We start from the raw sequence: 27,788 nt of genomic DNA on the forward strand, positions 1-27,788 counted from the left end.
CCGAAAAAGTTCAGCGTAGTGGCCTGTGGCTGGAATCAGGGGACAGCTGTTCGTTTTCCAGGCCCGGCCTGGTTTGGGCCGTCGGGGGACGTTTTAACCTTCCGTTGGAGGAATTTAAGGCACTTTCAAGGCGAGCCCTCACTCCAAGGGTGACAGAGACGCAACAGGTCACCTGGCCCGAGGGTCGAGAGGCCTGGTTTTGGCCTCACTGCTAACCTCCCGGGTGGCTCTGAACAAGCCGCTTAACCTCTCTGGGCTCCGGCGGGCAATAGGGGTGGAGTTGGGGGGGGAGGTGTCTCAGCTGTAAAACGGGGAGAATAGAAAGTTTTCTCTTCCGGTCTCAGCAGGTTTGGAGGCGGGGGAGGTGTGAGGGTATGCGGATTTTTCAAAGGCACTTTGTGTTTCCCTGAGGCGACCACAGGCCAAGTGATCCTCGTTGGGACATCTTCCTGCCCGAACAAGGAAGGAAGCATGCTGTAGGCAGGAAACGTTTTCACCCACTCTATTGTACCGTCCTCTCCCAAGCACCTGGCACAGCCCTCTGCACACAGTAAGAGCTCAATAAACCCCATGATTGATTGATATCTGCCCCTTTCTAGACTGTAAGCTCATTTTGGGCAGAGAACGTGTCCACGGACACTGAGTCGTCCTCTCCCGAGCGCTTAACGCTCTTCGCGCCGTTAAGCGCTCAGTTCCCCCTCTGGACTGTCAGCTCGTGGGCCGACGTGCCTACCACCTCTGCTGTCCTCTCCCGGGCACCTGGTACAGTGTTCTGCACACAGTAAGCGCTCAATAATACCACCGACCGAGAGACGGTGATCCGAACAAGAACCGCGGGAGGCGTCCACTGCTTAACTATTTCCCTTTCTGCCCCTTGAGGCTTCTTGGTTCTGGGGGAGTCTCATGTCATGAGTGGTGAATCTGGGGTGGGAGAAGGGAAAGAAATCGGAATGAGGGCCGGAAAATGTGGTAAAAAGCCACCACGTCACCTTGAAATCATCACTTTCTGCAGGCTCAGAGACAGGACATAACGTCGATTTGGCTCTGGCTGCTTTCTGTTGCTTCGGTTCGAGTCAGGAGACAATTTTGGGGAAGCTTGAGTGTTTGTTGGGAGGAGGGAAATGGCTCTCCCAAGCATTTAGGAAACCCCTCTAGATTAGAAAGCTCTTGAGGGCAGGTATCAAAGCTACAGCCTACTGGCTACCCCCCTTCCCCAAAGACACCGAACGTCTTTGTGCCTCGGTTTCTTCACTGGTAAAATGGGGGCGAGAGACAGATGAGACTGGAGCAGCCTTGGAAAGAGCCCGGGCCTGGGAGAGAACCTGGGTTCTAATCCCGGCTCCGCCACTCGCCTGCTGGATAACCTTGGGCAAGTCACTTCACTTCTCTGGGCATCGGTTTCTTCATCTGTAAAGCGGGGATTCAATCTGGTCTTGATCTTTCTCTTACTTAGACCCTGAGCCCCATGCGGGACAGGGAAGGGATCTGATCTATCTACCCCAGCGCTTAGAACAGTGCTGGCCACACTCACTGACTGAGCCCCGTGCAAGACAGGGGCTGTGGCCACTCTCGCTACTTTGTATCTGCCCCAGCACATAGTATTTAATCCATGCCATAAATATTATTGTTTTGTCTTCCCTGTTAAGAGTGTAGGCTTCTTGTGGGCATGGAACGTACCTCTTTATTATTTTCTACTTCCCAAGCACTGCACAAAATGGGCATTCAATACATAACTCCTTTTCACTCTAATTTTCCGCTCCCAAGCTTTTCAGTCATGCTCTGCACACAGTAGGAGCTCAGCAGATACTCCTGAATGTCTGAGAAGCTGGAAAACATCCTTCAAGAGGAGAGAAAACTTGTTTTTCAACCCAGGGCCTACTCCAATTCCACATCTAGATGGCAGGTGATCTGGGTAACTTGATTAAACCCTCATTACCTTCGTAACGATGACGATAAGAATAATAATATTCAGGTGTGGTATTTGTTAAGCCCTTACAATGTGTCAAGCCCTGGGGTAGATACGATCTGATTGGACAGTCCCTGTCCCGCACGGGGCTCACAGTCTTAATCCCCATTTCACAAAGGAGATAACTGAGGCACGGAGAAATCAAGTGACTCGCCCAAGGTCACACAGCAGACAAGTGGCGGAGGCGGGATTAGAACCCACGTCCTCTGACTCCCAAGCCCGTGCTCTTTCCACTAAGCCACACTGCTTCTCTTTTACAATCGAGGGCCAGTGGGATTCAAAATCTCTACGCCCACCAAGCGGGGCCAGAGATGGGGCAGGGGGAGAAAGCAGACTCTAATTAAACCCCAATTTGTCTCCTCTTCCTCACTATCCAATCCCCGTTGCCTCTACACCGGCAGCTCGTTGTGGACAGTGAACGGATCTGTTAATCCCGTTGTATCGTGCCCTCTCCGTGCTTGGTGGAGTGCTCTGCGCGTAGTAAGCGCTCAATAAATACCACCGATCGATTGATTTAAGGGCTCCCGACCCCGGGAACGTGACGCGATGGCGATCGCCGTCTCCATATGGCTCCTTCACCTCCTGAATGAAATTGAATCGACCCTTGCGGGAGTCACTAAATTCCACGCGGCAGCGAATTCCCCTTTAGAATTGAGGGTCCCGGCAGGCAGGGTCCGGGCTTTTGCCGGGAGGGGGGTCCCCGCCTCCACCCCTCCCCACCCCCCCCCACCATGGGTTCAGGAATCTTCTGAATCAAGCAGTTTTCTGAGCCTGGGGTGGAGGGAATATGGCTTTAGCGTGCAGTTTGGCGCGGTGACAATTGACTAACGGGCATGCAGCTGTCAGAGCAGTTTCGTCAGACTCCTCGGCAGCATGGGGAGACTTTAAAAAGCCCAGTGCTGTGACAGACAGGAAAGCAAAGAAATAGGCTCAAGGTTTCCTTTGCAGATGGCAGGGGGTTTTTTTTTGGTTTTTTCCAAATTTCCCTTCTTTGGAGAGAAAGAGAGAGAGAGAGAGAGAGAGAGAGGGAGGAGGAGGAGAGAGGAGACTCAAATCAGTTTCACAGGATGGGGTTGCCGGAAGGTGGGCTCTGAGTTTCACTCTGGAATAGCCCAGTTGCAGTTGGGATTCCTGAGGGTCCCTGGCAAGGAATTCTTACTTAAGGGATTCTGGGGTCTCTCTGAGCTTTGACTTCCAAGGTCGCGGGAGAGGGTTTAAAAAAAAAAAAAATCACCTCGTGGTAAGCCTACCCGTAAATTATGACCGTCTCCCCGGCTAGACTGTAAGCTCCTTGTGGCAGGGATCGGGCCCAGTGAGCGTCCTCTCCCACGTACTTAGTTAATAATAATAATTGGGGTATTCGTTAAGCTCTTACTACGTGCCAACCACTGTGCTTCGCGCTGGGGTGGATCCCAGATAAACAGGTCCCACACGGGGCTCACAGTCTCAGGGGGAGAACGGGCGTCGAATCCCCATTTTACAGATGAGCCAACTGGGCCACAGAGAAGCGAAGTGACTTGCACAACAAGCAGACGAGAGGTGGAGCAGGGATTAGAAGCCAGGGGTCCTCTGAATTCCAGGCTCAGGCTCTTTCCACTTGGCCACACTGCTTCTCTGTTCCACACTAATTGCTCCTGCTTGCTTGACTTATTAAACCTCAGCATCCTCTCGAGACGCATCCCGGAACACCCCCGATCCAACTCCCTTGCCCGGAAACTCGTATCCCTAGGCATCGGCTGGGCCCAATCTGGGAGCTGACGACGTGGGCGGGGGGCTTCCCCACCCTGCCAATGCTGGAGATCAGGGCAGCCGGGGAGCAGCCCGGGTAGTGGGCTCTGGTAGAGATGCCCCCTCCCATCTTGCCCTCGGTTGCTTGGGCTTCAACAACCCGGGGATGGAAGGGTTTGACTCGGTTCACCCCCGCCCCCGTAAAATCATTTCCCCGATACCAAGGCCTTTGGGTCATTTCTCTTTCAAAGGCCCGGCTGTGGTCGTTCAAACACTTGAATCTCCTTCCCGGGGGAAATCCTTGGTTGGGGATGAAGACCGAGAGCCCCGTGCGGGATAGGGACGGTGTCCAACCCGACTAGCTTGAATCTACCCCAGTGCTTAGTACGGTGCCCGGCACAGAGTAAGCACTTAACGAACACCATTTTTTTTAAAAAAAAAGCCATTCTGGTGTCACGGCATCTGCACCCTGGGGTCTTGAGGGGGTTTCTGGGAGGAAGGGGGAAATGAGGGGCTCTTCCTTCTCCCCCATCTCCACCCCGTACTTTCACTGTCCCCAAATTTCCATCTGTGGATGGGCAAAAGGGCTGGGTCTGGCCTGCTCTGTAGACTTGCACTGTCCTCACCCAAGGGCTTAGAACAGTGCTCCGCACACAGTAAGCACTCAACAAGTACAACTTCTTACTTGACGGACTGCCGTCCCCCTCTCCCTACTCACATACACGCCACCTAAGGAAGCTGGCACAGTCCATAAAATCCCCGCTCGCGGCTCCAAGATGGATTCTCTGTCCCATCCGGACCCTGTGCGGGGAGGGGGTTGTGCTTTTGTGACCCCCGGATCCCGCCACGCCGAGGAAACGTTGACCCCGGGGAAGCTGCCCGGGGACTGAAGGGTGCAGATGTTACGGCCGACCCTAATATGAGCCCCCGAGAGCCTGCCCGGCTCACCGGGTCCGGGCGCTGCCCGGCTGGCAGGAGGCCGGCGGGGCGGTGCCTCACTGCCGCCGGCGCCGCCGGCTGTCCAGCGAGCGGGCAGGCAGAAAGGAAGGTTTGTTGGCACCTAAGGGTGCCAGGTGGGACGGGCTCAGGGCCTCGGGCCCCACCTTCCATAGCTCTGTGCCTCCCTGGGACCCCACGGAGCCTGCTCCACGTCACCCATCTTCTCCGCTGCAAAAGAGCCGCCCGAAACCCCTCTGTGGGGATTTGGTTTTCGGGGAGGCTGCCCAGTGGATAGAGCAGGGGCCCGGGAGTCGGGAGGGCCAGGGTTCGAATCCCAGCTCCGCCGTGTCGGCTGTGTGACCTAGGGCAAGTCGCTTCTCCGGGCCTCGGTTGCCTCGTCTGTAAAATGGGGATTAAGACTGAGAGTCCTGGGTGAGACGGGGACCGCGCCCAACCCGATCGTCTCGTATCTACATCTACCCCAGGGCTTAGTACAGCGCCTGGCGCAGAGTAAGCACTTAACAGATACCACAGTTGTTATTACCATTCGGTATTCTTTCCCTTCAAGCCCCGTCCCCGGCCTCCCTTCTCCCTCACGGGCCGCCCCCGGGGCTGAAGGGCTCCCATCTCTCTCGTCACCCCCCCAGGTTGCTGGGGTGGGGGTGGGGAGGTGCCGCCGAACCAACTCCTCTACAGCTGTCAAGTCCCGTGATGCCGCGGGGGACTGCCGTCCCGGAGAGGCGACGACAGACCAAACTCCGACTGTCACGGGGCCGGAGTCGGGCGGCCGGCGGCGATTGGCGGGATGAGCAGAGATTCCCCCAGGTCACCCCAGAGAGGGAAGCGCAAAATCTTCCCCTCCCCATCTGCGGGGCACCCGGGGCCCTGTTTTCCGTTCCGGGCCCGGGTCCCGTTTGAGAAGTGCCCTTGCGCCTGACCGGGCGACCTCCGGCCCTCTCTCTCGTACGCTTGAACACCCGAAGGGGAACGGGAGGAGCGCGCTGGGCCCCTCGGGTTCCGGCGCGGTGGTCCCGGCTTCGGAACCGCGAGTTCCAGACCAGGGGAGAGGAGGGGGGTGGGCGGCCTCTGCAGAGCAGACCTTCAATGCTTTGGCATCGGGCCTTGTTGCTACGCTGATCGGGACAGGGGACCAGAGTGGGGGTGACGAGAAGCTATCAGACAGAGGCTGCCCGTCCTCGCCGGACCGGGCGGAGAACGACCAGGGGCGAGAAGAGGAATTCCAACCGGAAAACGCAACCCAACCGGCGGGCTCGGCCTTCCCGAGGCCCGCCACGTTCCGCCCGTCCTGCCCCGCGGGGCCAGAGGTCGCCGGAGCCCCGGCCCGCCTCGGCCGCTCTGCCGACGGGTGGCGGACCGACTCCCCCGCCCCCGCCCCCCGCCCTCCCCGACCGTGCTCCCGAAAACGGGTCCGAGGGCGCCAATTCCTCTTTCTCCCACCTGGTGATTCTCGCTCTCGAGAAAACAGCCGTCTCAAGTGCGTGCTAGAGGTGCAAGCCAGGCCAATGAGGTCAGCCAACGTTCACACGTCTGCGGGTGGCGGATGGACTTGGGCGGCCTGTTATCGATGGGATGAGGCAGCCTAACGCGGACCCCCCTGGCTCGGGGGCGGTGGGGGCGGGGGGGGGGGGGACGAGTGGCGGGGGAGAAAATAAAAACGTGGGGGGGGATCGAGTCCGCAGGCGCATCACGAGGTTGTCTTTTAAAAAAAAAAAAGATCCTTCCACCGGTGTGATCGGTTCTAGCATGCTTGAACGGTTCCCACAGGCATGCGGAAGGACCAGCTACTGTCCGCGTCTTACCCTCATCCCTTCAAACCGTGATAAGGCTCTTAAGGGTCTCAAAGCTCTTAGAGTCCTAAGGGATTTTATGGCCCCTAGCTCCGAGTAGCCCAGGGCATTAGCTATGAGGCTGACTAGAGAGACCTACACGGAAACAGGAGAGAAAAAGAGAAAAGAAAAAGAAAAAGAAACAAACGGACGGACAAAAACAACAACAACAACAACGGGAAAAGAAAAAAAAGAACACAGAGGTTCCAGAGTATTAGAATAAAGCCCCTAACGCTGAGTAACACAGACTGGGGCCCCCGGCTGGGGGCGGGTGGGAAGCGGGGAGGGTGGTCTTGAGGTAGGGAGGCGGGTGGGGTGGGCGGGAGAGAGGGGGTGGTCGGAGACACCAGCTACTTCGACTCGATTCAAAGGACCTGGAAGGTAAGGCGGCTGAGAGGCGGCGGAGGGAGGGAGAAGAGGAAAATCTTTTCAAAAAAAACCAAAACACACGGAAGGAAGAGATAAGTGAGCGAAAGGTAGCACGCGTCACGCACACACAGATGGTCGGGAAGGGGGAGGGGGCCGCCGGGGGCGGGGGGGGGGTCGGGGAGAGGGGCAGAACATCTCCGGTGGAAGGAGAGGAGCCTGAAGAGATCACAAGAACCTTACCCTCGCCCTTTACAGTCTCTGCGGGTCTCAGTAGTCCCCATTAAATTAAGCCAGACAAATTTAAAGGCTCCCTACGGGCAAGAATACGGGCGAATACGGGCCCCGGCAGCGGCGACTCCCTTGCTCGGCTCGCTCGCCGGGAGATTCCCGGGGTCGGGCCGGGGACCCCGGCTGCCCTGACTCTCGGGGAGAGACGGGGTCGGGGAGGGGGCGGCGGTCTGCACCACCGCGAAACCGCCGACAGACCCCTGCGGCGGCCCGTGGCGGCCAGGGCGGGCACCGGGAGTGGAGACCCACCCCCAGCCGGAAGATCTCGGCAGCTCCCAGGGCAGCGGGGATGGGGACGGGGTAGGGATCCGGAAGGTCCCCATCCAGCCCGTTGCATTTCCGGGCCTCGACGGTGCCGGAGCTCCCGGGCGGCAACGAGGCCCGAAGGCGGCCGTCGGCGGCGAAGGGGAAGAGGAGGAGGAAAGGGGGAAAGCCAGGCTTCCGGATGATCCGGGGTAACTGGCCCCCGGATGACGGAGAGCAGATGGGCTGGCTCCGAAGCGAGGGAGAATCGGAAACCGGGTCGCCGCTGGGGCCGGGGCGTCCTTCTCTTCCGGCCTCCTACGCTTTCCTGCCCCAGTCGCTCGGGGCTGGCACGAGCCCCGGTCTCGGACCGGGCGGGAGCCGCAGTCCGGCCCCAAGGGCTGCTCGGCGCCCTGCTTCGGCTCTGGGGAGCTCCGGCCCCCGGGTGACCGTCTCCCGCATCCCCACGGCCCGTGGGAAACCCGCTGGTCCCAGGGTCTCCCCTACGAATTCTGCCTTCCGCCTGGCAGGCACCACTGGGGCGTGTGACGCTGGTAAGGCGGCGCCCTAGACTGGGTGGATTTTGCTTTTTCAGAGATGACATTTCTTTTGCTGGTCCAAGTACTTGGGCCTCGCGGGAGGCCGGGCACGGCGGATGGCGGGAGGAGGGAAAGGACCGGGCAACGGGCCGGAAGCGGGAGACGGGAGGCGGAGAGAGGAGCCCGTGATTTTTTTTTAAAATGGGCAACTGGATACCCGGAAGGCTGCCGGACCAAGGGGAGAGTGCAAGACAGGCGAGACGGGACAAAGAGATTTCCCAGTTCCCCGGGTGCCAGACCAGCCCAAGGAGCGAGCCGGGGAACATTCGGAACCCGGGGCCCATCGAGGACCGTTCCCTTCTCTCTGGCCCCAGGGCGGGGCGCTGGAAGCCAAGTTCCCGGACGGCGGAAGGGACTACCCAGAATCTTCCGTGGCCTGCCTCGGCCTCTGCAGGTGAGGGAAGAGGGCGGTCCAGGGGTCGGGCTCTGTGGAGAGCCCTGATGCCTCCCCGGGGCTACTCGCACTTGTTACCGCAGACGGAGGCGGGCGGGGTCCCGCTCGATATGAAATCCAAGCTGGGGCCGTGGGGAGGTCTCCCCACCTAGCCCTGCCCTCCCCGGGGGCCTCGGGAGGGGTAAACAGAGTCACTCCCTTCACCACCCTCAACCCAGCCAACCTGCCTGAGCCCTGCCCCTCCATCGCCCACCGGCCCGCTCCCCACAGGACCCGGAGCGAGAAGCAGAACCTGGTCAACTGTCAGAAGGGGACCCCCGGCAAAGGACCGGCCCACCCCGGCCGCATCCGGTTCCGAGGCCGAGCTCCTGAGGGCGGCCCGTTCACCTGGAAATAAACGGGCCTCGTGGCCCCCGGCGGCGGAGGAGCAGCCGAGGCGGACCCCGGATGCGACCGCTCGGCCGGCCGACCTCGCCGAGACCCCCGGAGACGGGGCCAGAGGGGGTGCCGGGCTCTGCCTCCTGGGTTCGGGGTGGGGAGGGTGCCCGGATGCCCTCGTGAACCCCGGCCTGAGGTAGGGTACTTGGGTCGCGGGCAGAATCGAACCTAGAGTGACATCGGGGAGGAGGCAAACATCTGGGGTGTCTCGAGCGGAAACGAGAGGGTCGGGCCGGCCCGGGCCATTTTCACCTGGAGGAAGTGTCTGGGTGATCCCGAGAGGCCCAAAGAGGATGCTGAGAAGTCGGGTTTCTGGAAGGAGAGGAGGAAGAGGCTGACCCTGAAGAGCGCGGTCCCGGCTCGGATGCGGGGGGGTGTCAGGCCCCAGCCGCCGGGGAGGCGGGGTGGGAGAGAGAGCGATCGTCCGGACCCACAGCCTGAAAAGAAGGTGGTTAGAAACCTCCGACCCGGCTGCTATCGGACACGGGGAGGAAAACCTGGAGGGAAAACGGACGCGATCAGACAGTAAATTGTCCCGGGACGGGGGAGGGAGGTGGTAGGAGGCCGAACGGAAGCCCGTCTCCTCCAGGGGACCTTGCCTGATTAATTTCTAGTCTCTCCACTCACCACCCAACCCCATCCCATCATCAGTGGTATTTATTGAGTGCTTCCTACGTGCCCGGCACTTTGCTAAACACTTGGGAGAGTCCAAGCTGGCAGAGCTGGCAGACACGTTCCCTGCCCACAGTGAGCTGACAGTCTAGAGGGAGCCCCACGGCCATTTCATCCCTTCCGCCGTCACCCAGATGCTCGAGTTTTCCTCGCACGTCCTCCCTCTGGCCCTTTTTCTCAATGGCATTTGTTAAGCACTTACTGGGTGCCCAACACCGTTCTAAGCGCCGGGGAAGGTACGAGCTCATTAGGTCGAATTCATTAGGTCGGACACAGTCCCTTATCCCACGTAGGGCGGACGGTCTACGTAGGAGGGAGAACGGGTACTTAACCCCCACTTTACTGTTGAGGAAACTGAGAAGTAAAGCGACTTGCCCAAGGTCACACAGCAAGCAGTTGGTAGAGCCGGGATGAGAACCCAGGTTCTCTGACTCCCAGGCCCGGGCTCTTTCCACTGGGCCAAGCTGCTTCTCTTTATGCCACCATTTCCTCCTGCCCGTAATTCGGTGCCGGTCCGCACACGGCGAGCGCTCAATAAATACGACCGGATGAACGAATGTCTTGGCCGCCACACTGCACGCGTCTTTGGGGCAGGAGGGTAGAGATCTCGTCTACTTACCTGTTGAATTCTCCCAAGTACTCAGAAGGGGCCCTTGCCCAATAAATGCTCAGTAAGTGCTCAATAAATACTCCTGATTGCCTGGTGGTAAGTAAATGCTCGCTAAATCCCTTAATTATTATAATTACCACGCTACCTCTTCCGACTGTGGGCTGAGGTGCCAGATTCCCGGCCAATGAGGATGGCCGGGCAGGCTCGGCGGGGATTTCCACCCATCGGAGCCCAGCCCCGCTCCCAGCTTGGAAGGGACCCGGGTCGGACGCCAGCCTTCGGTGCCCACGGGGCGGGGAGGGGTGGACGTCCCCACGGCTCCGAGCACGCCTTTCAGACCTGCCCATTCCGGGTCTCCGACAAAACCCGGGAGTTTCCAGGCAGGGCCAAAATGGCGGCCTGCCATCAATCGATCAATGAGTGATTGGTTTTTTTGACCTCTTCGCTCTCTGCGCCTTCCCGTTCCTCGTCGTCCCTTAAAAACCCCGCTTCCTTTTCACGCCCTTCCAAGCTCAAAATGAAAAGCCGTCCCTGCCGATGCCACCAAAGTTGCGGCGGGGGATAGGGGTGGGTCAAATGGGAGGCTGGGCCAGGCCACTGCCCGCTGCCGAGCCCCCGATCCCTCGCTCCCACGAAGCTCCACCCTGCGTCTCCCCTCACCGGCTGGACGGACCCGCTAAAGACCACGTGCCTGGACCTCCCCACCCGCCCAGACTGTAAGCTCGCTGTAGGCGGGGAAAGTGTTAACTGTTATCTTGTCCTCTCCCAAGCGCTTAGCACAGTGCCCCACACACAGTAGGCGCTCAATAAGTACGACTGATCCATCGCTTACGGGGCTCCAAGCGAACCCCCGAGGGCTTCGGCCTGCCCCACTCCCCTCCTCCGTGTTGCCCATCCTCCAAACCCGGCCGGCCTGGAAGGGAACATCTCGGTTATTTCGGGGAAACAAAACTCATCCGCCGACGAAGCCGCCAGGGAGGCCGGTGTCAGGCTGGGGGAGGGTTTAGAAATCCCAGACCTGGAAAAGAACCCGCGAGGCCGCATCTCCTGAGTTCCCCACGGGGTGCACCGAGCTGGAGAGAAAACCGGAGGACCTGTGAAGTGGTGAGAAGTGGGGATGGGGCAGGGGCGGGAGGGGGAGGGGGTGGCAGGAGGAAGGGATTCTCTTCCGGTTGATTTTCCTAAACCGTCCGACGGCAGGCCTGGCTTCCCCGCTACGTCTGCCCCGGAATTTCTCGGCTTCGACACAGAGCTCCCGCTCCCCGGCAAACCCGGGGGGCGGGGGAAAGCCTCGGGGGCCGGGAGAAGAACGCCGAGAGGCCCTCTCCCCTCCGTCCCACCCCCCAGGAACTTAGCCCCAGCTGCCCCGGGCTTCCAGCCCTCGGGACTCCCGACCGATCCCCCCCCCCCCCCCCCGGCCCTGGCCCCTCGCCCTGCCGGAACTCCGCGGTGGGGCTCCCCGCGGGCCCCTCCCGCCCCGCGGGGACCCCCGGCCGGAAAGCGGGACGCGTACCGCCACGATGAGGAAGTCCAGCCAGCACCAGGCGTTGGTGAAGAACTTGACGAAGCCGTAGGCCGTCCACTTGAGCAACATCTCCAGGATGAAGATGTAGGTGAAGACCTTGTCCGCGTATTCCAGGATGGTCCGGATGGTCTTCCTCTGCTCGATGTAGATGTCCTCGAAGGCCTGGGGGAGAAGCAGCCGCCGCCCGACTGAGGTGACGAGGCCGACCGCTGCCGGCGAGGGGCGAGTGGCCCTCGGCGGGCTCCCCGCTTACCCCATCCCTCGGCTGCCTTGTCCCCCCGAGGCAATCCCCCCTCTCCCGCTCCGGTCCGGCCGCCCGCTCTGCCCCCTCAGGCTCTCTGCGACCGCTTTCCCTCCGGACGATTCCTATTCCCGCCAAGATGTCTCCGTTCCGCCTCCCAACCCCCATCCTACCGTCCCTTCACCCCAGTAAACACCGCCCCGCGCCCAGGCTGAGGGCAGGACCTCCCCGCAAGGGCAGACTGGCACCGGCCTCCGCCCTCTCCTCCCCTCTCCTCCGGCTCGGGGTCCCAGCCACTGAAGTGAGGGTAGAGTAGCCAGATTTGATATGACCCGCTCTCCGTGACGGGGCCAGCTCTCCGGGGCTGGAGGTGATGGTGGCGGGAGACAGGTTTGGACCGGGAGGTTACACTGGGCTGGACCGGAGCCCGCCTCCCTGCCAGGGCACTTCCCCCCTGACCTGACGGGAGCCGGGACTTCGGCTGGTGGGCTCGGGCCGGGGGGGGAGGGGGGCAGCTTCTCACGACCCCCAGCGCTTAGAACGGTGCTCTGCACACAGTAAGCGCTTAACAAAGGCCGACATTATCATTATTATTACGGTCCCTCCGCCCGGGCCCCCCCCCCCCCCCCCCGGCTCACCAGAGCCCCGCTGCTCAGCAGGATCATGAAGATGATGAAGGTCTCAAACCAGTTGTGCTCCACGATGAGGAAGCAAGTCTTCCTGAGGGTCCACCAGGACTTGCCCAGTCCGTCCTCGATGCTCACCTGACAGCACTTGAAGCGCTGAACACAGCCTGGAATGGGTGGGGTCGGCGGGTCAGGCCCGGGGGCTCAGGTGCCCCGTAGCCGCCGTTCAGGGCCATCTGTCCCTCCTGCCCTGAACTGGGCCCGGGGCTAGGAGTCAGGACGACCTGGGTTCTGATCCCAGACCCGCCACTCGTCTGCCGCGTGGCCGGGGCCAAGTCGCTTCTCTGTGCCTCGGTTACCTCATCTGGAAAACGGGGATTACGACTGGGAGCCCCGTGTGAGACGGGGCCTGTGCCTATCCAGATTAATTAGTATGTACCCCAGTGCTTCGTGCAGCGCTCGGCACGTGGCGAGTGCTTAACAGATGCTGTATTTTTTAAAAAAAGGAGGGGCACGACGGTGGCACTGGCCAATCGGGTAAAGGCTCATACGAAAGCGGGGGACGGTGCTCTGAAGCAAGGCCAACAGGGTCGGACTTCTGGACGTGGAAGGGACAGGAGGGGAAAGACCAGGACCACAGGAAGGACCCGGCGGAAAGAGCCCAAGCCCGGGAGTTGGGAGACCCGGGTTCAAATCCCCGCTCCGCCACTCGCCTGCCGTGTGAACCTCGGGCAGATCACTTCGCTTCTCTGGGCCTCGGTTTCCTCTCCTGTACACTGGGGACTCGACATCCGTCCTCCCTCCCCCTTTCGCCGTGGGCCTCATGTGGGGCTGCGTCTGATCCGACCGGGCCGCATCTCCCCCCAGCGCTTAGCGCGCAGTGAGCGTTTGACAGGAACCATCACGGTCGGCAGCGTTATCCCGAGGTTTCCTCGGCACGGGCCGAAAGAGGAGGGAGGGCGGCCGTGGAGGAGAGGACGAAGTGGGTGGAGGGGGAGGCCGAGCAGGGAGAGGGGAGGGATCCCTCCTCCTCTGGGCTCAAGTGGCCCGCGGGGCCCCGGGGGGGCGGGCGGAGCGTCCGGCCGGGCACGGTCCCCGCGCGGGGCTCACCCTCGGTGAAGCAGGCGTCGGGGTCCAGGTACTCTTCCGGCTGCTCCACCGGCACCTCCTCCACCTCGGGTTTGATGTCGATGGTGCTGCCCTCCGAGGAGCTGGTGTCGTCCAGTTTCTAGAAGCCCGGGCGGCAGCGGCCCGTCGGACCCGGGCCCCGGGGCGGCCGCCTCCCCGCAGCTTCCGGAACCGGCGGCCTGGCCCCTCCCCCCCGCCGGACCCACCCAGCCCCCGCCCTCGGGGAGCAGCGGCCACGGTGCTCCCGGCGCTCCCCGACCGGGTCCGGCCCGGTCCCGGCACCCGCCCGACGCCGGGGGAGCCCGGGGGGCTCGGGACCGACCAGGAGGGCTCTCACAAGGGCACCGCGAAGTGGAGGGGACCGCCGAAGGCAACGCGGGCAGGGGATTTGCTTCCTGCCCCCTTTGAGGGGAGTTAGCGAGAAGCAGTGTGGCCCAGCGGATAGAGCGCAGGCCTAGGAGCCAGGAGGGCCCGGATTCTAATCCCGGCTCCACCGCGCGTCTGCCGCGTGACCCCGGGCGAGTCACTTCACCGGGCTCCCAACCGGATTACGAGCGTGAGCCCCGGGGGGGGACAGTGAGCGTGTCCGACCAGATTCCCTCGGACTCCACCCCGGCGCTCAGAACGTAATGAGCGCGTGACGATAACGGCGTCCGTTACGCGCCTACTACGTAGCGGGCGCCGTACCGGGTGCTAGTTAACGAGCACCGTTATCGTCACTATCGTTAGGGTCCCCGTCTCGGGCCGAGGCAGCGCGGGAGGCCGGGCCCAGAGGGGCCACGGGACGCTCCAGGCGGGCGCGGTGGGGGTCCCCCGCCCCCCCCCCCCCCCCGGCCCCCATCCCCCCCCGGGGCCGAACCCGCCGCTCACGTCCTTGCTGCCCTCGGGGTCCGACTCGCTGGTCACGTCCTCGGTGTTGACGTTCTCGAAGTCCGACTCGCCCACGGCGATGGGCACGCGGACGGTCAGGTTGGGGTTGTTGATGAAGGACATGTGGTCCTCGTCGATGATGTACTTCTCCACGCTGCTGCCGATGCCGCTGGTGGTGCCGTTGCCGTTCTTGGGCCCGTCGCCGTCCCGCCGGATGTCCACCCCGGTGTGGTTGGCGAGGCAGTTGGCCTTCTGGTCGTACAGCTCGTCCAGCGGCTTCACCTCGTCCGCCTCCCGCTGCTTGAAGTGGGCCTGGACGAAGGCGTGCACTTTGACCTTGGTCCAGGCCACGCCCTTCTTGATGCGGATGACCGAGATCTGCAGGTTGTTCATCTCCCCGTCGTCGTCCGTGGCCGCCAGGTTGTCGGCGCTGAACGAGCTCAGCAGCAGGGCCAGGAACAGATTCAGCACCTGGGCGGGGGGCACGGGGGGAGGGGGAGGCTCGGGGGTCCGGAACAGCGAGAGCCGTCCCCGGCCCCCTCCTGCGTCTCCGCCCCCGGATCCGCGTCCTTCAGTCATCCGTTCCACCGCACTTGCGTCCGTGACCGGCGGTTGTTGTTTTTCTACGGCACCTCTAGACCGTCAGCTCGTTCCCCCGGTCAGTTCGGTCGCATTTACCGAGCGCTCACGGTGTGCGGAGCGTCCGGGAGAGTAAGCTACGCCAACAGACCAGGGGACGTGTCCGCCGATTCTGTTCTCGTGGACTCTCCCGAGCGCGTGGTACGGTGCGCTGCACGCAAGCGCTCAATAAATACCACCGACCGTTTAACGGACGGATACGACGGCGCTCGGCCGACAGTGGACGCTCGCTACCGCTGACTGGTTGATCGATCTGCTTGGCGTCCACTGCGTGCCAGGCGCTGTGCTGACTGCTGAGGTGGTTACAAACCAATCCGGGTGGACGCCCTCCAGGTCCCACCTGGAGCTCGGAGACGGAATTCCCGTTTTCCAGGTGAGGGAACTGAGGCCCAGACAAGCGAACCGACTGGCTCCTTCGTTCATTCATTCAATAGTATTTACTGAGCGCTTACTAGATGCGGAGCACTGGACTAAGCGCTTGGAATGGACAGATCGGTAACAGATAGAGACGGTCCCCGCCCTCTGAGGGGCTCACGGTCTAATCCGGGGGGGAGACCCAAGGTGGAGGCGGGATTAAGACCCGGGTCCTTCTGACACCCAGGCCACTCTGCCTCTGTGTTCTCTTTATTTATTTATATTAACGTCTGTCTCCCCCTCTAGACTGTAAGTTCCTACAGGAAATATAATAATAATAACGATGATGGCATTTGTTAAGCGCTCACTATGTGCAAAGCACCGTTCTAAGCGCTGGGGGGGGGGGGGTACAAGGGGATCGGGTTGTCCCACGTGGGGCTCACGGTTTTAATCCCCATTTCCCAGACGAGGTCACTGAGGCACAGAGAAGTGCAGTGACTTGCCCGAAGTCACACAGCTGACAAGGGGCGGAGCCGGGATCAGAACCCATCGCCAACTACCAACTGTCGACCAATATGTCTGCCAACTCTGTTGGACTCTCCCAAGGGCTTATTACAGTGCTCTGCACACAGTAAGCACTCAGTAAATACTACCGATTTATTGATCCGGGTTGGGGGGGGGGGGTCCCTTCTTCAGAGGTCATTTCAACTAATAATGCTAACGATGACAATAATAATAATGACCACGGTCTTTGTGAAACACTGCAGGGCAACTCTCCCTCCGCTCAACCCCCGCCGCTCTTCCCCCTTCCCCTCAGCGCTGTGCTCGTTTATATGTATTATTTATTATCCTATTTATTTTATTAATGGGTTGTATATCTCCCTGATTCTCTTTATCTTGATGATGTTGTCTCGTTTCGTTCTGTTTGGCTCTGCTGTCCGTCTGCCCCGTTTAGACCGTGAGCCCGTCACTGGGCCGGGCTGGTGTCCCTCCGTCGCCGAACTGTCCATTCCAAGCGCTCAGTCCAGTGCTCTGCACATAGTAAGCGCTCAATAAACACTACTGAATGAATGAATATCTCCTCGATTCTATTGATCCCGATGATGTTGCACCAGTGACCTCATGAAGCAGCGGGGCTCAGTGGAGAGAGCCCGGGCTTGGGAGTCCGAGGTCCTGGGCTCGTATCCAGGCTCCGCCACTCGTCGGCCGCGTGACCGAGGGCAAGTCACTTCGCTTCTCTGGGCCTCAGTTCCCTCACCCGTAAAATGGGGAGTAAGACCGGGAGCCCCACGCGGGACAGGGCCGGTGCCCAACCCGATTTTCGCGGCTGTGTGACTCCGGGCAAGTCGCTTAACTTCTCTGTGCCTCAGTTCCCTCATCTGTAAAATGGGGATTAACTGTGAGCCTCGCGTGGGACCACCCGATCGCCCCGTACCTCCCCCAGCGCTTAGAACGGTGCTCTGCACACAGTAAGCGCTTAACGAATACCGACGGTATCGTCTGCCCCGCATTCTTATCCGTGCAGTCCCCGGCACCAAGTAAGCGCGTGACGGAAACCGCGAACATCATCGATCGTCACTGACCACCAGGTTGCCGATGACCATGACCATCATGAAGACGATGAGGCACATGACCTGGCCGGCCACCTCCATGCAGTCCCACATGGTCTCGATCCACTCGCCGCACAGCACGCGGAAGACGATGAGGAAGGAGTGGAAGAAGTCGTGCATGTGCCAGCGGGGGAGCACGCAGTCCTGGTTGATCTTACACACGCACTCCTTGTAGCTCTTGCCGAACAGCTGCATGCCCACCACGGCGAAGATGAAGACGATGATGGCCAGCACCAGGGTCAGGTTGCCCAGGGCGCCCACCGAGTTGCCGATGATCTTGATCAGCATGTTCAGCGTCGGCCACGACTTGGCCAGCTTGAAGACTCGGAGCTGAGAGAGGAGGAGAGGCCGATGACGGGGGGTGGGGGGCGGGACCCTCGATCCACCTCCCGCCAAGTGGAGCCGAGGACACGGTGGAAAAGATGAAGCGCGGAGGTCGGAGGGCGGAGAGCGTCTCGGGGGTGGGGACGGGGGGACGGGGGGGGTGTGGGGGGGGGGCGGCCCCTTCTGCCCTCCCCCGGGTGGGCGGGAGTCCTTGCCCTCGGCTCCGGGGCCGCTACCGGGGGGTTTGGGGGTTGCCCACGGAGGGTAAGCTGCCCCGACCGGGCCGGGAAGCCTAGTGGTCACGGTGGGTCTGGGCCTCGGAGCTGGGTCGCTTCGATCAGGTCTGGGCCGTCTCGGCGGGCGCTCCGTCCTCGCCTCCGAAACTGTCGGGGACTCGCTTCCCGAGGGCCCGCCCTCCCCTCCCAGCACTTCAGCACTTCCTGCGGGTGAGGCTACCGGCCGATTCCCACCCAGCGGAGACCGCTGGACTGTCCTCTCCCAAAGCGCTTCACCCAGCGCTCTGCACACGGCAAGCGCTCGATAAATACCACTGACGGACTGACTGCGGGCCAGGCCGGAGCGGGAGCTCGGTCAGGCCGTGGATTCCCACCCCGGGTGGACCGGGGGGACCCCGCGGACCGAGTCGGTCCGGCGACTTCCCTGAAGAGTACCGCCGGGCGCTGTACTGAGCGCTTGGTGCCGTGCCAGGCGCTCGGGGACCCTGAGGGGACGCCCTAGATTCCTCCCTACCGGGGATTTGGGTAAGAGGGCGGAACCCGCTGGGACCCTTCTAGGTGCCTCCCACAGACCGACGCCACCGAGAATACGGGACCCTCTAGCCCCAGCCCGAAAGGGCTGGCACGAGCCGCCGCTGCCCCGGCAACTGTCCGCCTCGGGAAACTGACGGGAGGGAGAGGGCGGCCCGAGAGGAGAGCGGAAGAGGGGGGCCGGCCCCCCGCGGCCATTTCATCCCTCTCCCGGGCCGGCCCGTCCGAGGCTGACACGCTCTCCCTTCCCTCTCTCTGAGCAGCAGACTAGGGCTCGAGTCGGGGCGCCCCGAAAAGCAGCCGAGCGGATTTTCGACGGCGGCGAGATCTTCATCCGACACCATCCGCTCAGCGATCGGTGCTCTGTGGGGAAAGGCTACGGGGCACGGGGGCTTCGCTAGACTCTGAGCAAACTGTGGGCCAGGAATGCGTCTACTGTTTGTACGGGACTCTTCCAAGGCTCGGTACGGCGCCCTGTACACAGTAAGGGCTCGATAAATACGACCGAATGAACGAATGAAGCTGGGGTCCCCGTTACCGTTTCCCCGGGCAGCCAGGTTGGGCCCGGATCCCAAGAGCGGAGGCGAGAGGCCCCGGTGAGCGGACACCGCGGTCAGAACGGTCTCCGCGGAGGCCTCGGGCCGGCCTGGACGAGGGACCCCGCCACATCTGGACTGGGCTGTGCCGTTGGCCCCAGGCGTAGGGGGGTACCGGGGGGCCCTGCCGCCTGAGGGAGGAAGAAGCGGGCAGAGGAGAGCAGAGGGTTCTGGGACGGAGGGGCGGGCGGGGAAGCAGCGGAAGGGATGCGGTGGGCAAGCTCAGGTGGTGATGACCGGACATTGGCCAGAAGCTGGGGGTGCCAGGCGGGGTCCCTGGGTGCGGGGGGGGGGGGGAGGGGTGTCGCCCCGTGGCCTAGACTGCCCACGACTGGACCAGGCCCGCGTCTTGGGAGTCTCGGGGGAGCCCTCTAACTGGGAGGCGAGGTCGGCCGCGGGGAGCCCCAAACCATCATTATATTGAGTCCGTGACAAGTCGAACGGGCCCACCCCTGAGGACCCGGCCTCGTCTTGACATGACGGCGGGCAGCTCTACCCAAAGTTCAGCTCGCCCTGACCCCCGAGAAACAGCGGGGCCGGGGTGCGGGCCTCCCCGGGGTCTGATCCCGGGCCTTGCGGACTCTGGGACTGCCCGAGGGCCCCCAGCCTGGCGGGAGGGGGACGGGCATCAGAGGGGACGGGGAAATGGGGAGGAAGCTCGGCACAACCCGTGGCCAGTCAGGTCGAGGGGACGGGTGGGTTCCCAGCGTGGTGGGGAAGGGACAGCCGGACCAGAGGGCCGAGGTTCCCGGCCGTCTGGTGGCATCTCCGCGATCCGAGTCCCCGGGGGAAGCGGGCCGGATCCTCCTGAAGGGGAGCGGGTCCAAACCCGCGTTGGACGTGACCTCGTGGGGTTTAGAGCACTGAGTGGATCCCAGGAGCGACCGGGGCCACCGTCCCCCTCACCTTCCCTTAGAAAAGCTGAAGCTCGGTCCTCTCCCTGGGAGGCCGGGCAGAGAACCCCTGGGTACCCCACTGTCCGGAGACCCCCATTCTGGGCAGACTCTGCTGGGTTTGGGTGGGGGGACCCTATCGCACCCCTCTATTTGAAGGCGGGCAGGAGACAGCACTACAGCCAAAAGGGCCTGAGGTCTTCCTGCCTTTCCCCTGGGGCTAGCGGGTCTCCCCTACTGGGTCCAGTTCCCCTGGACCCCCCCCACCCCAGCCAGGGGCGGCTCTGGGACCCACCCCCCGCTCAACACACTCCTTTCTGCCTTCTGGGTCCAACTTCAGGTCAGGGGGTGCAAGGGGAGGACACGGGCCCTACTCAGACAAGTGGCCCAACCCCCCACTCCCCTGAACGTTCTCCCCTCCGCTTCATTCGGGACGCTGCCCCGGGCAGGGATATACAAGCCACCGTGGCCACCCGGAAACTGGTAGCACCGAACGGAGACCGGGGAAGGGGGGGGGGGGGGGGCCGGTGCCCGGAGAGAGACCGGGGTCACCGAACGACTGGCCTCGTTGACGACCTCCAACCCCCGCCGAGAACGGATGATTCCATGGCTTTAACGGGAAAACCCACCCCTGCCCAGGCTCGATTTAAAAAGACATGACACCCTTTGTATATCCTATAACCGGGCCGATTTTGGGGGGCGGGGGGGAGGGGGCGGGGAGTGGGGAGGGATAAAACGCAATGACTGAGTTTTGGTTGTTCCCCCCCCCACCCCACCACCGGACTAACTTAAAGCGTAAGGATTTTTCTAGCAGCTGCAAGAGAGGAAACTTGAAAAGAAATTGGAGAAACATGGAATACCAATCGGAAAGATCGCAGCACGGAAAGCCCCTCCACGTCTGCTAGACCCAGTTCCATTAAACTGAGGGAGACAATAAATCCGTCAAAAATGTTCCAACCTTCTTGGAAATAATAGTAGGGATCCATGGCTATGAGCTTCAGGAACATTTCCGCTGTGAAAATTCCAGTGAAAACCTGGGCAGCAGGTGGACGAGGGGAGAGAGAAGAAAGAGGGGAGAGAGGGGAAAGAGAAAAGGGAGAGGGAGGAGAGAGGAAAGAAGAGATCTTTACTGTCACTGCTCCTAACAGGCCAAAGGAAAACTAAAGCACTCCCTCCGCGTTTAACGAACGCTATTATTATTATTATCATCTCCTAATAACGGACGTCGTCACGGTTTTTAAGTGTTTGAGATACTCTGTTACGTGCTGGGATAGATCCGATGCAATCTGATCAAAACAGGCCCGTCCCCCGCGGGGCTCCCACACGCCACAATTATTATTATTATTATTATTCGCACTTCCTGGACCATCAGCTGCAAACTCCTTGAGAGCACCGATCAGATCTACTGCTCCGACACTCTGTCAAGCACTCAGTACGGTGTTCGGCCCAGGGTAATAATAATAATGATAATAACGTTGGTATCTGTTCAGCGCTTACTACTGTTCTGAGCGCCGGGGTAGATACAGGGTCATCAGGTTGTCCCACGTGAGGCGCACGGTCTCCATCCCCATTTTACAAATGAGGGAGCTGAGGCCCAGAGAAGCGAAGTGCCTTGCCCGCGGTCACACGGCTAAGTGGCAGAGCCGGGATTCGAACCCGTGACCTCCGACTCCCAAGCCCGGGCTCGTCCCACTGAGCCCGGCAGGCGTTCAGTACATACTAGTGATCATTTTTTAAGCTATCTGTTAAGCAGTTACTCCGTGTCAAGAGCCGGGGAAGATACGTGCTCAGCAGGTTGGACCCGGTCCCCGTCCCGCGTAGGGTTCGTAATCTAAGCTCATTCACTCCATCTTCATTCAACAGTATTTACCGAGCGCTTACTGTGCGCAGAGCACTGTACTAAGCGCTTGGAACGAACAAGTCGGCAACAGACAGAGACGGTCCCTGCCGTCTGACGGGCTTACGGTCTGATCGGGGGAGACGCACGGACGAGAACGATGGCGATAAATAGAGTCAAAGAGAGCAGGGTTTAATCCCCCTTTTACAGATGAGGGAACTGAGGCCCGGAGAGGTGGAGTGACCAGCCTGAGGTCACCCAGCAGGCAAGGGGTGGAGCCGGGAATTAGAAGCCAGATCCTCTGACTAGCAGACCCGTGCCCTTTCCGCTCGGCCACACCGTTTCCCCGACGGACGCACTTCGGAGAACAGGAGAAGCGCTCTACGCCAACCCCCGCCCCGATCCCCGTGGGCTCCCAGCGGGGCATGCTCTCATTCGTTCATTTTGAGCACTTACTGCGCGCAGAACGCTGTACTGAACGGTGGGGCGGGTCCAACAGAACAACAAACAGGCACGTTCCCCGCCTGAACCACCACACCAAACCCTACCCCACCCCTTCCGAGTGCCGTCTGTCCCCGCTCCCGCCCTCCCGGGCGTCCCCGCTCTTACCAGATTCCCTACAGTCAAGACGTGTTCAAATTGGGGGGTCATGGGGTGGTGCTCCATGGCCATAAACAGGGTGTTGAGGACGATGCAGATGGTGATGGCGAGGTCCACGAACGGGTCCATGACGATCATGTTCACGATTTCCTTCAGCTTGATCCAGTGCGGGTGACACTCCCAGATGAGGAAGGTGTTGGCAAACTTGTACCAGCACGGGGGGCATTTTCTCTGAGACTCTTCCAGCTCTGCAGAGTGGAGGGGGAAGGAGGACCCGGCGGGTATCGCGGCGTTAACGTTGGTATTTGTTGAGCGCTTACTATGTGCCGAGCACCGTTCCGAGCGCTGGGGTAGACGCAGGGGGATCGGCTTGTCCCACGTGGGGCTCACGGTCCTAATCCCCATTTTACAGATGAGGGAACTGAGGCACAGAGAGGTGACGCGACTCGCCCGCAGTCACACGGCTGACAGGTTGGCGGCGGCGCCGGCATTCGAACCCACGTCTGACCGTAGCGTCTGCTCGGCGCTTATTGCGGGCCGGGCGCCGCGCTAAGCGCCGGGGTGGATGCGAGCAGATCGGGCTGGGCACCGTCCCCGTCCCACGGTCTCCGTCCCCATTTTACAGCTGAGGAGACCGAGGCACGGACAAGCGAAGCGAATCGCACGAGGTCACACCGCGGACGAGCGGCAGAGCCGGGATTGAGATCCGTGACCTTCCGACTCCCAGCTGGGGCTCTGTGCGCTGGGCCAGGCTGCTTTTCTAGCGGGTTAGGATCTCCCCCAGGCTGGAGGGGGCACCGGGACGGAGGGGGACGCTCGCGTTCGCCACAGGGAGCCCCCCGCGGGGACGATAGATCCCGGCAGCCCCCGCGGGGACGACAGATCCCGGCAGCCCCCGCGGGGACGATAGATCCCGGCGGCATCCAGGGACGACCACCCGGGTTCTTCCCACGAGAGGAGGCGTTTGGGAGATTTTTACCCTCGCGGGTTACAGACTGTCATCTGAACGCGTCATTCTCGTAACACAGTGTTTCATGGTCTAAGGCGGTTTTAGACGCTGTCCGGTCTGTTTTACACACACTCGCTCTCTCGCTCGCCGTCGCTCACGCTCGTATCGTCGACGGGATGCCCTGCACGTTCCGGTGGAAAGAGCCCGGCCCTGGAAGTCGGAAGACCTGGATTCTAATCCAGGATCTCCCGCTTGCCTGCTGGGTGACCTCGGCGAAGTCACTTTTCTTCTCTGGGCCTCAGTTTCCTCAATCTGGAAAAATGGGGATTCACTACCCGTCCTCCCTCCTGTGTAGACTAAGTTCTAATCCGCAAGTCACTTCTCTGTGCCTCGGTTCCCTCGTCTGTAAAATGGGAGCAGAGCCCCATGCGGGACAACCTGATTACCCTGCACCCCTCCAGCGCCTGACACATAGTAAGCGCTTAACAAATGCCATCGCTCTATTATTAGACCATGAGCCCCATGGACTGCGTCTAATCTTTTTTTTTTTTTTAACGGTATCTGTTGGGCACTTACTAGGTGCCAGGCACCGTATTAAGTGCTCGGGTAGGTACAACCTAAGCAGGTAGGACACGGTCCACGTCCCACGTGGGGCTCACGGTATTAAATCTCTTTTTACAGATGAGGTAACTGTGGCACAGAGAAATCAAGTGCCTCGTCCGAGGCCGCGCACACCTAAATATCTCGGTCAAGGTGGCCTCGTGGAAAAAAGCCCAGGCCCGGGAGTCAGAAGGATGCGGGTTCCGATCCCGGTTCCGCCGCTTGCCTCCTGTGTGAACTTGGGCAACTCACTCTCCTTCTCTGCGCCTCCGTTCCCTCATCTGTAAAACGGGGATTAAGACCCGTGAGCCCCACGTGGGACACGGGCCGTGGACCACGTCCAACCCGATTCCCTCGCGTCTACCCCAGGGCTCAGAAGAGTGCCCGGCGCATCGTAAGCACTCAACGGATACCATTTAAAAGGAAAAGGTGACGTTGGGAAAGGTTCCCTCGGGCGCCTGACTGCCCCCTTCGACTGGCTGTGCACCACCTCGTACCGAGACCAGCTGCTCTGGGGTGGGGGGGGTGCTGGGGGTGCCTTATTTGCGGTCGGGGGGGGGGGGGCCCTTCTCCTGGGTTTTCTCATTGGCCCCCCGGTTGCCAGGAGGACGGTTGCCTTGGTTTCACCGACTCCCGGGCCACGGGGAGGGGCGTGTGGGCGAACGCGTGGGGGGAGGAAGTCTGTGCCCTGGCTTCCCCCCAGCCTCCCCGCGCCCCTCCCCTCAAGGTAAATTTAGGTTTCTTCCCCAAAGAGAAGAAAAACACCCTTTCTCTCCATTTCTCTCTCTCTCACTCCGGTCTCCCGGGCCCTCTCGTTTCCTCCCATGGCGCGGCACACGTACGGAGATCCGCTTCCGTTTTCTCTCGCCCCCGGCTGGGAGCGTCTGCCTCCTCCCGGCACGCGCCCGCCCCGGCCCCGTTCCCCGGGCCCAGCCGGCCGAGGCGGGAGCCGAGATGGGGAGGCGGGTCGGGGCTCTCTCTGCGAGGCTCCTTTAGGCCGGACGGAAGGCTCCCTGGGGCAGGCCGGGGCTCTCCCCTCGAGGCTCCCGGGGGGGCAGGATGAGCCGGACGGGAGGCTCCCGGGGGCCGGACGGGCCGGACGGGAGGCTCCCGGGGCGGGACGAGCCGGACGGGAGGCTCCCGGGGGCGGGATGAGCCGGACGGGAGGCTCCCGGGGTAGGTCGGGGCTCTGTGAGTCTCCCGGGGGCAGACTGGGCAGGCTGGGCGGGAGGGGTCCACCCTACAGCCAGTCACGCAGGAGCCTCCTGTCCCCCGTGGGCCCGAGCCCAGGCCTCGGCCCGCGCACGCTCCATGATTCACCCCGGGGCTGCCGTTCCTCAGCGCTGGGGCGCGCCCAGGATTAGAGGAGCTTCGCTTTACCTATTCACACATCCAGGGTATTTCTGGGGCCGTGGGGGTGTTTGATGAGAGACCGATTTAGGGTGCAATCAAAATGCACGAGCACCGTCTTCTCCGAGGGGAACGCTCAAAAGGCCTCAAGAAGTTCACAGGCAACACGGGGAGGGAGAAAGTGGGGGCTGGGGGCACAGTCTGCTCTCCCCCGGTGCCTTTCCCGGGAGAAACTCGACTCTCCTCCCCGGAGGCAGGGCTCGGTCTCTCTCCTGCTCCCTCTTCCTCGAGACCTTCCCCTCACCCGCCTGCTCCGAAAGAATGACGACGACGACGACGGTAATCGTCGTCTTCCTAATAATAACAGCAGCGGCGGCTTTCGTTAAGCGCTTACTACGTGCCGAGTACTGAACTAATCACCGGGAAAGATCATCCGGTCCTTCGCGGGCTCACGGTCTAGGCAGGAGAGAGGCTAAGTACCGAATCCCCCTTTCGCAGGTGAGGAGACCGAGGGACAGGGAAGTGACGCGACTTGCCCGCGGTCGCCCGGCAGGCAAGCGGCAGAGCTGGAATTAGAACTCGGGTCCTCCGACTCCCAGGCCCGTGCTCTTTCCCACCAGGCCACGTTGCTTGTACGGATAATCACTGTGGCATCTGGGAAGTGCTTACTATGCGCCAAGCACTGTAGTAAGCTCTGGGGTAAACGTGAGATGATCGGGTCCCACGTGGGACTCACGGTCCAAGAAGGAGGGAGGACGGGGACCGATCCCGATTTTCCAGATGAGGGGAGGAGAAACGACCGGCCCGAGGTCACACAGCAGGCGAGCGGCGGAGTCAGGATGAGACCCGGGTCGCCCGACTCCCGCTTCCGGGCTCTTTCCGCTACACCACATCGCTCTGCAAAACGTGCAGGAGTTGGGGTGAGACGCGGATCGACCGATGCACCGATTCAGACGGGGGTCGACGCGCTCGCTGCCTGACAGGTCGGGAAACCCACCTTCCCGACTCCCCAGCCTCCTCTTCCCCCTCCCGCCCTCCACACCTTACAAAATATATAGAGTCGTCTCTGCTAAGTGCTTACTTAGCAGCGCGGCTCGGTGGAAAGAGCACGGGCTCCGGAGTCAGAGATCACGGGTTCGAATCCCGGCTCTGCCGCTTGCCAGCTGTGTGACTGTGGGCAAGTCACTTGACTTCTCTGTGCCTCAGCTACCTCATCTGTAAAATGGGGATTAAGACCGCGAGCCCCAGGTGGGACGACCTGATTCCCCCGTGTCTACCCCGGTGCTTAGAACGGTGCTCTGCACATAGTAGGCGCTTAACAAATACCAACATTATCATCACTACGTGCCGCCAGGCACTGTTCTGAGCGCTAGGGTGTATACCCAGATATTGGGGTTGGACAGAGTCCCCGTCCCGCATGGGGCTCACGGTCTTGATCCCCATTTTCCAGACGAGGGAACTGAGGCCCCGAGAAGGGAAGGGACCTGCCCGAGGTCGGCCGGCAGAGAAGTGGCGGAGTCGGGATTAGAACCCAGGTCCCTCTGACTCCCAGGCCCGGGCTCCATCCGCTAGGCTGCGCTGCTTCTATTTCCCGGCCTGTGCCAGGCTCTGGTTCCCAGTCGGAAAGCCGGGCTGCCCTCGTGGATTGGGGGGGGGGGGGGGGGTCCCAGTCAATCAATCGATCCATCAGATTTCCTGGGCGCTTACTGCGTGCAGAGCGCTGGACCAGAACAATAATAATAATAATACTGTCGGTATCTATTAAGCGCTTACTATGTGCAGAGCACTGTGCTAAGCGCCGGGGCAGACAGGGTAATCGGGTTGTCCCACATGAGGCTCACAGTCTTCATCCCCATTTTACGGATGAGGGAACTGAGGCGGAGAGAAGTGAAGAGCTGGGATTCGCACCCATGACCTCTGACTCCCAATCCCGGGCTCTTTCCACTGAGCCACGCCGCTCCTCAGAACGGAGCTGGCAGACAGACCCGCCCTCCCTGATGGTCTAGAGGGGGGAGACGGACATTAACGGAGACAGATAAATTACGGACGCGGAGGTAGGTGCTGTGGGGCTGAGGGAGACTCGATCGAGAGCATCGACTGAGCGCCTACTGTACGCGCAGCCCTGTACCGGACGCTTGGGACACTTCCGTAGAGTTGATTGAGGTCAAGGAGCTCACAGCCTAACGGGAGAGGCGAACCCGGAAACCAGTTACGGGTGTCTTCCTCGGCCGAGCCGAAGGGGTCCGGGCTTGAGGGCCAGAGGTCCTGGGTTCTAATCCCGGCTCCCCCACTGACCTTCGGCGGGACCTCGGGCAAGTCACTTCGCTGGACCTCGGTCCCCTCGTCCGCTAAACGGGGCCCCAATCCCTGTTCTCCCTCCAGCTCAGACCGCGGGCCCCATGTGCGACTTGATCGTCTTGACTCTACCCCGGTGCTCAGTGCGGTGCTTGGCGCGTAGTCAGAGCTTAACAGAGACCACGGTGAGGATGAGGATTATTATATCAAGGGAGGCTCAGAGACGCAACCCCATCGGCCCCGTGCACCTCCCCCTCCTCCCGTCCCCCGCCGCCCTCCCCGGGCACTGACCTTCCACCAGGGTGTTGGTCACCACGCTCAGGACGCTGTTGGCTCTGTCCTTCCGCCCGAAGGACGCGCTGAGCTGATCCATGGAGACCAGGAGTGATCCGGGGCCCCTCTTCTTGATTCCCACCTCGGTGGTGGCCTGCAAAGGGGGCAGGGAGCGGGTCGGGGGGCTTCGGCCGGCCTGGTAGCCACCCCTCCGCGTC

General features: G+C 61.5%; 1 protein-coding gene across 3 annotated transcripts in view; it reads right to left on the minus strand.

Moving 5' to 3' along the window:
* Nucleotides 1-27,788, minus strand: part of SCN8A (sodium voltage-gated channel alpha subunit 8) — a 63,244-nt gene that overhangs the window by 10,028 nt on the left and 25,428 nt on the right. Inside the window, exons 12-20 of one of the 3 annotated variants that reach the window (XM_029072953.2) lie at nt 27,589-27,724; nt 22,113-22,351; nt 20,527-20,700; nt 17,060-17,416; nt 14,484-14,954; nt 13,596-13,713; nt 12,498-12,652; nt 11,607-11,780; nt 6,454-6,576 (exon numbers count right to left, since the gene is read on the minus strand). In XM_029072953.2, coding sequence (XP_028928786.1) covers nt 6,454-6,576; nt 11,607-11,780; nt 12,498-12,652; nt 13,596-13,713; nt 14,484-14,954; nt 17,060-17,416; nt 20,527-20,700; nt 22,113-22,351; nt 27,589-27,724 — 1,947 coding nt within the window. The remainder of the gene's footprint in view (nt 1-6,453; nt 6,577-11,606; nt 11,781-12,497; nt 12,653-13,595; nt 13,714-14,483; nt 14,955-17,059; nt 17,417-20,526; nt 20,701-22,112; nt 22,352-27,588; nt 27,725-27,788) is intronic. The other 2 variants (XM_029072955.2, XM_029072954.2) reach the window with 2 other exon arrangements.

Source organism: Ornithorhynchus anatinus, chromosome 10 (genome assembly GCF_004115215.2).
Source record: "Ornithorhynchus anatinus isolate Pmale09 chromosome 10, mOrnAna1.pri.v4, whole genome shotgun sequence".
NCBI lineage: Eukaryota > Metazoa > Chordata > Mammalia > Monotremata > Ornithorhynchidae > Ornithorhynchus > Ornithorhynchus anatinus.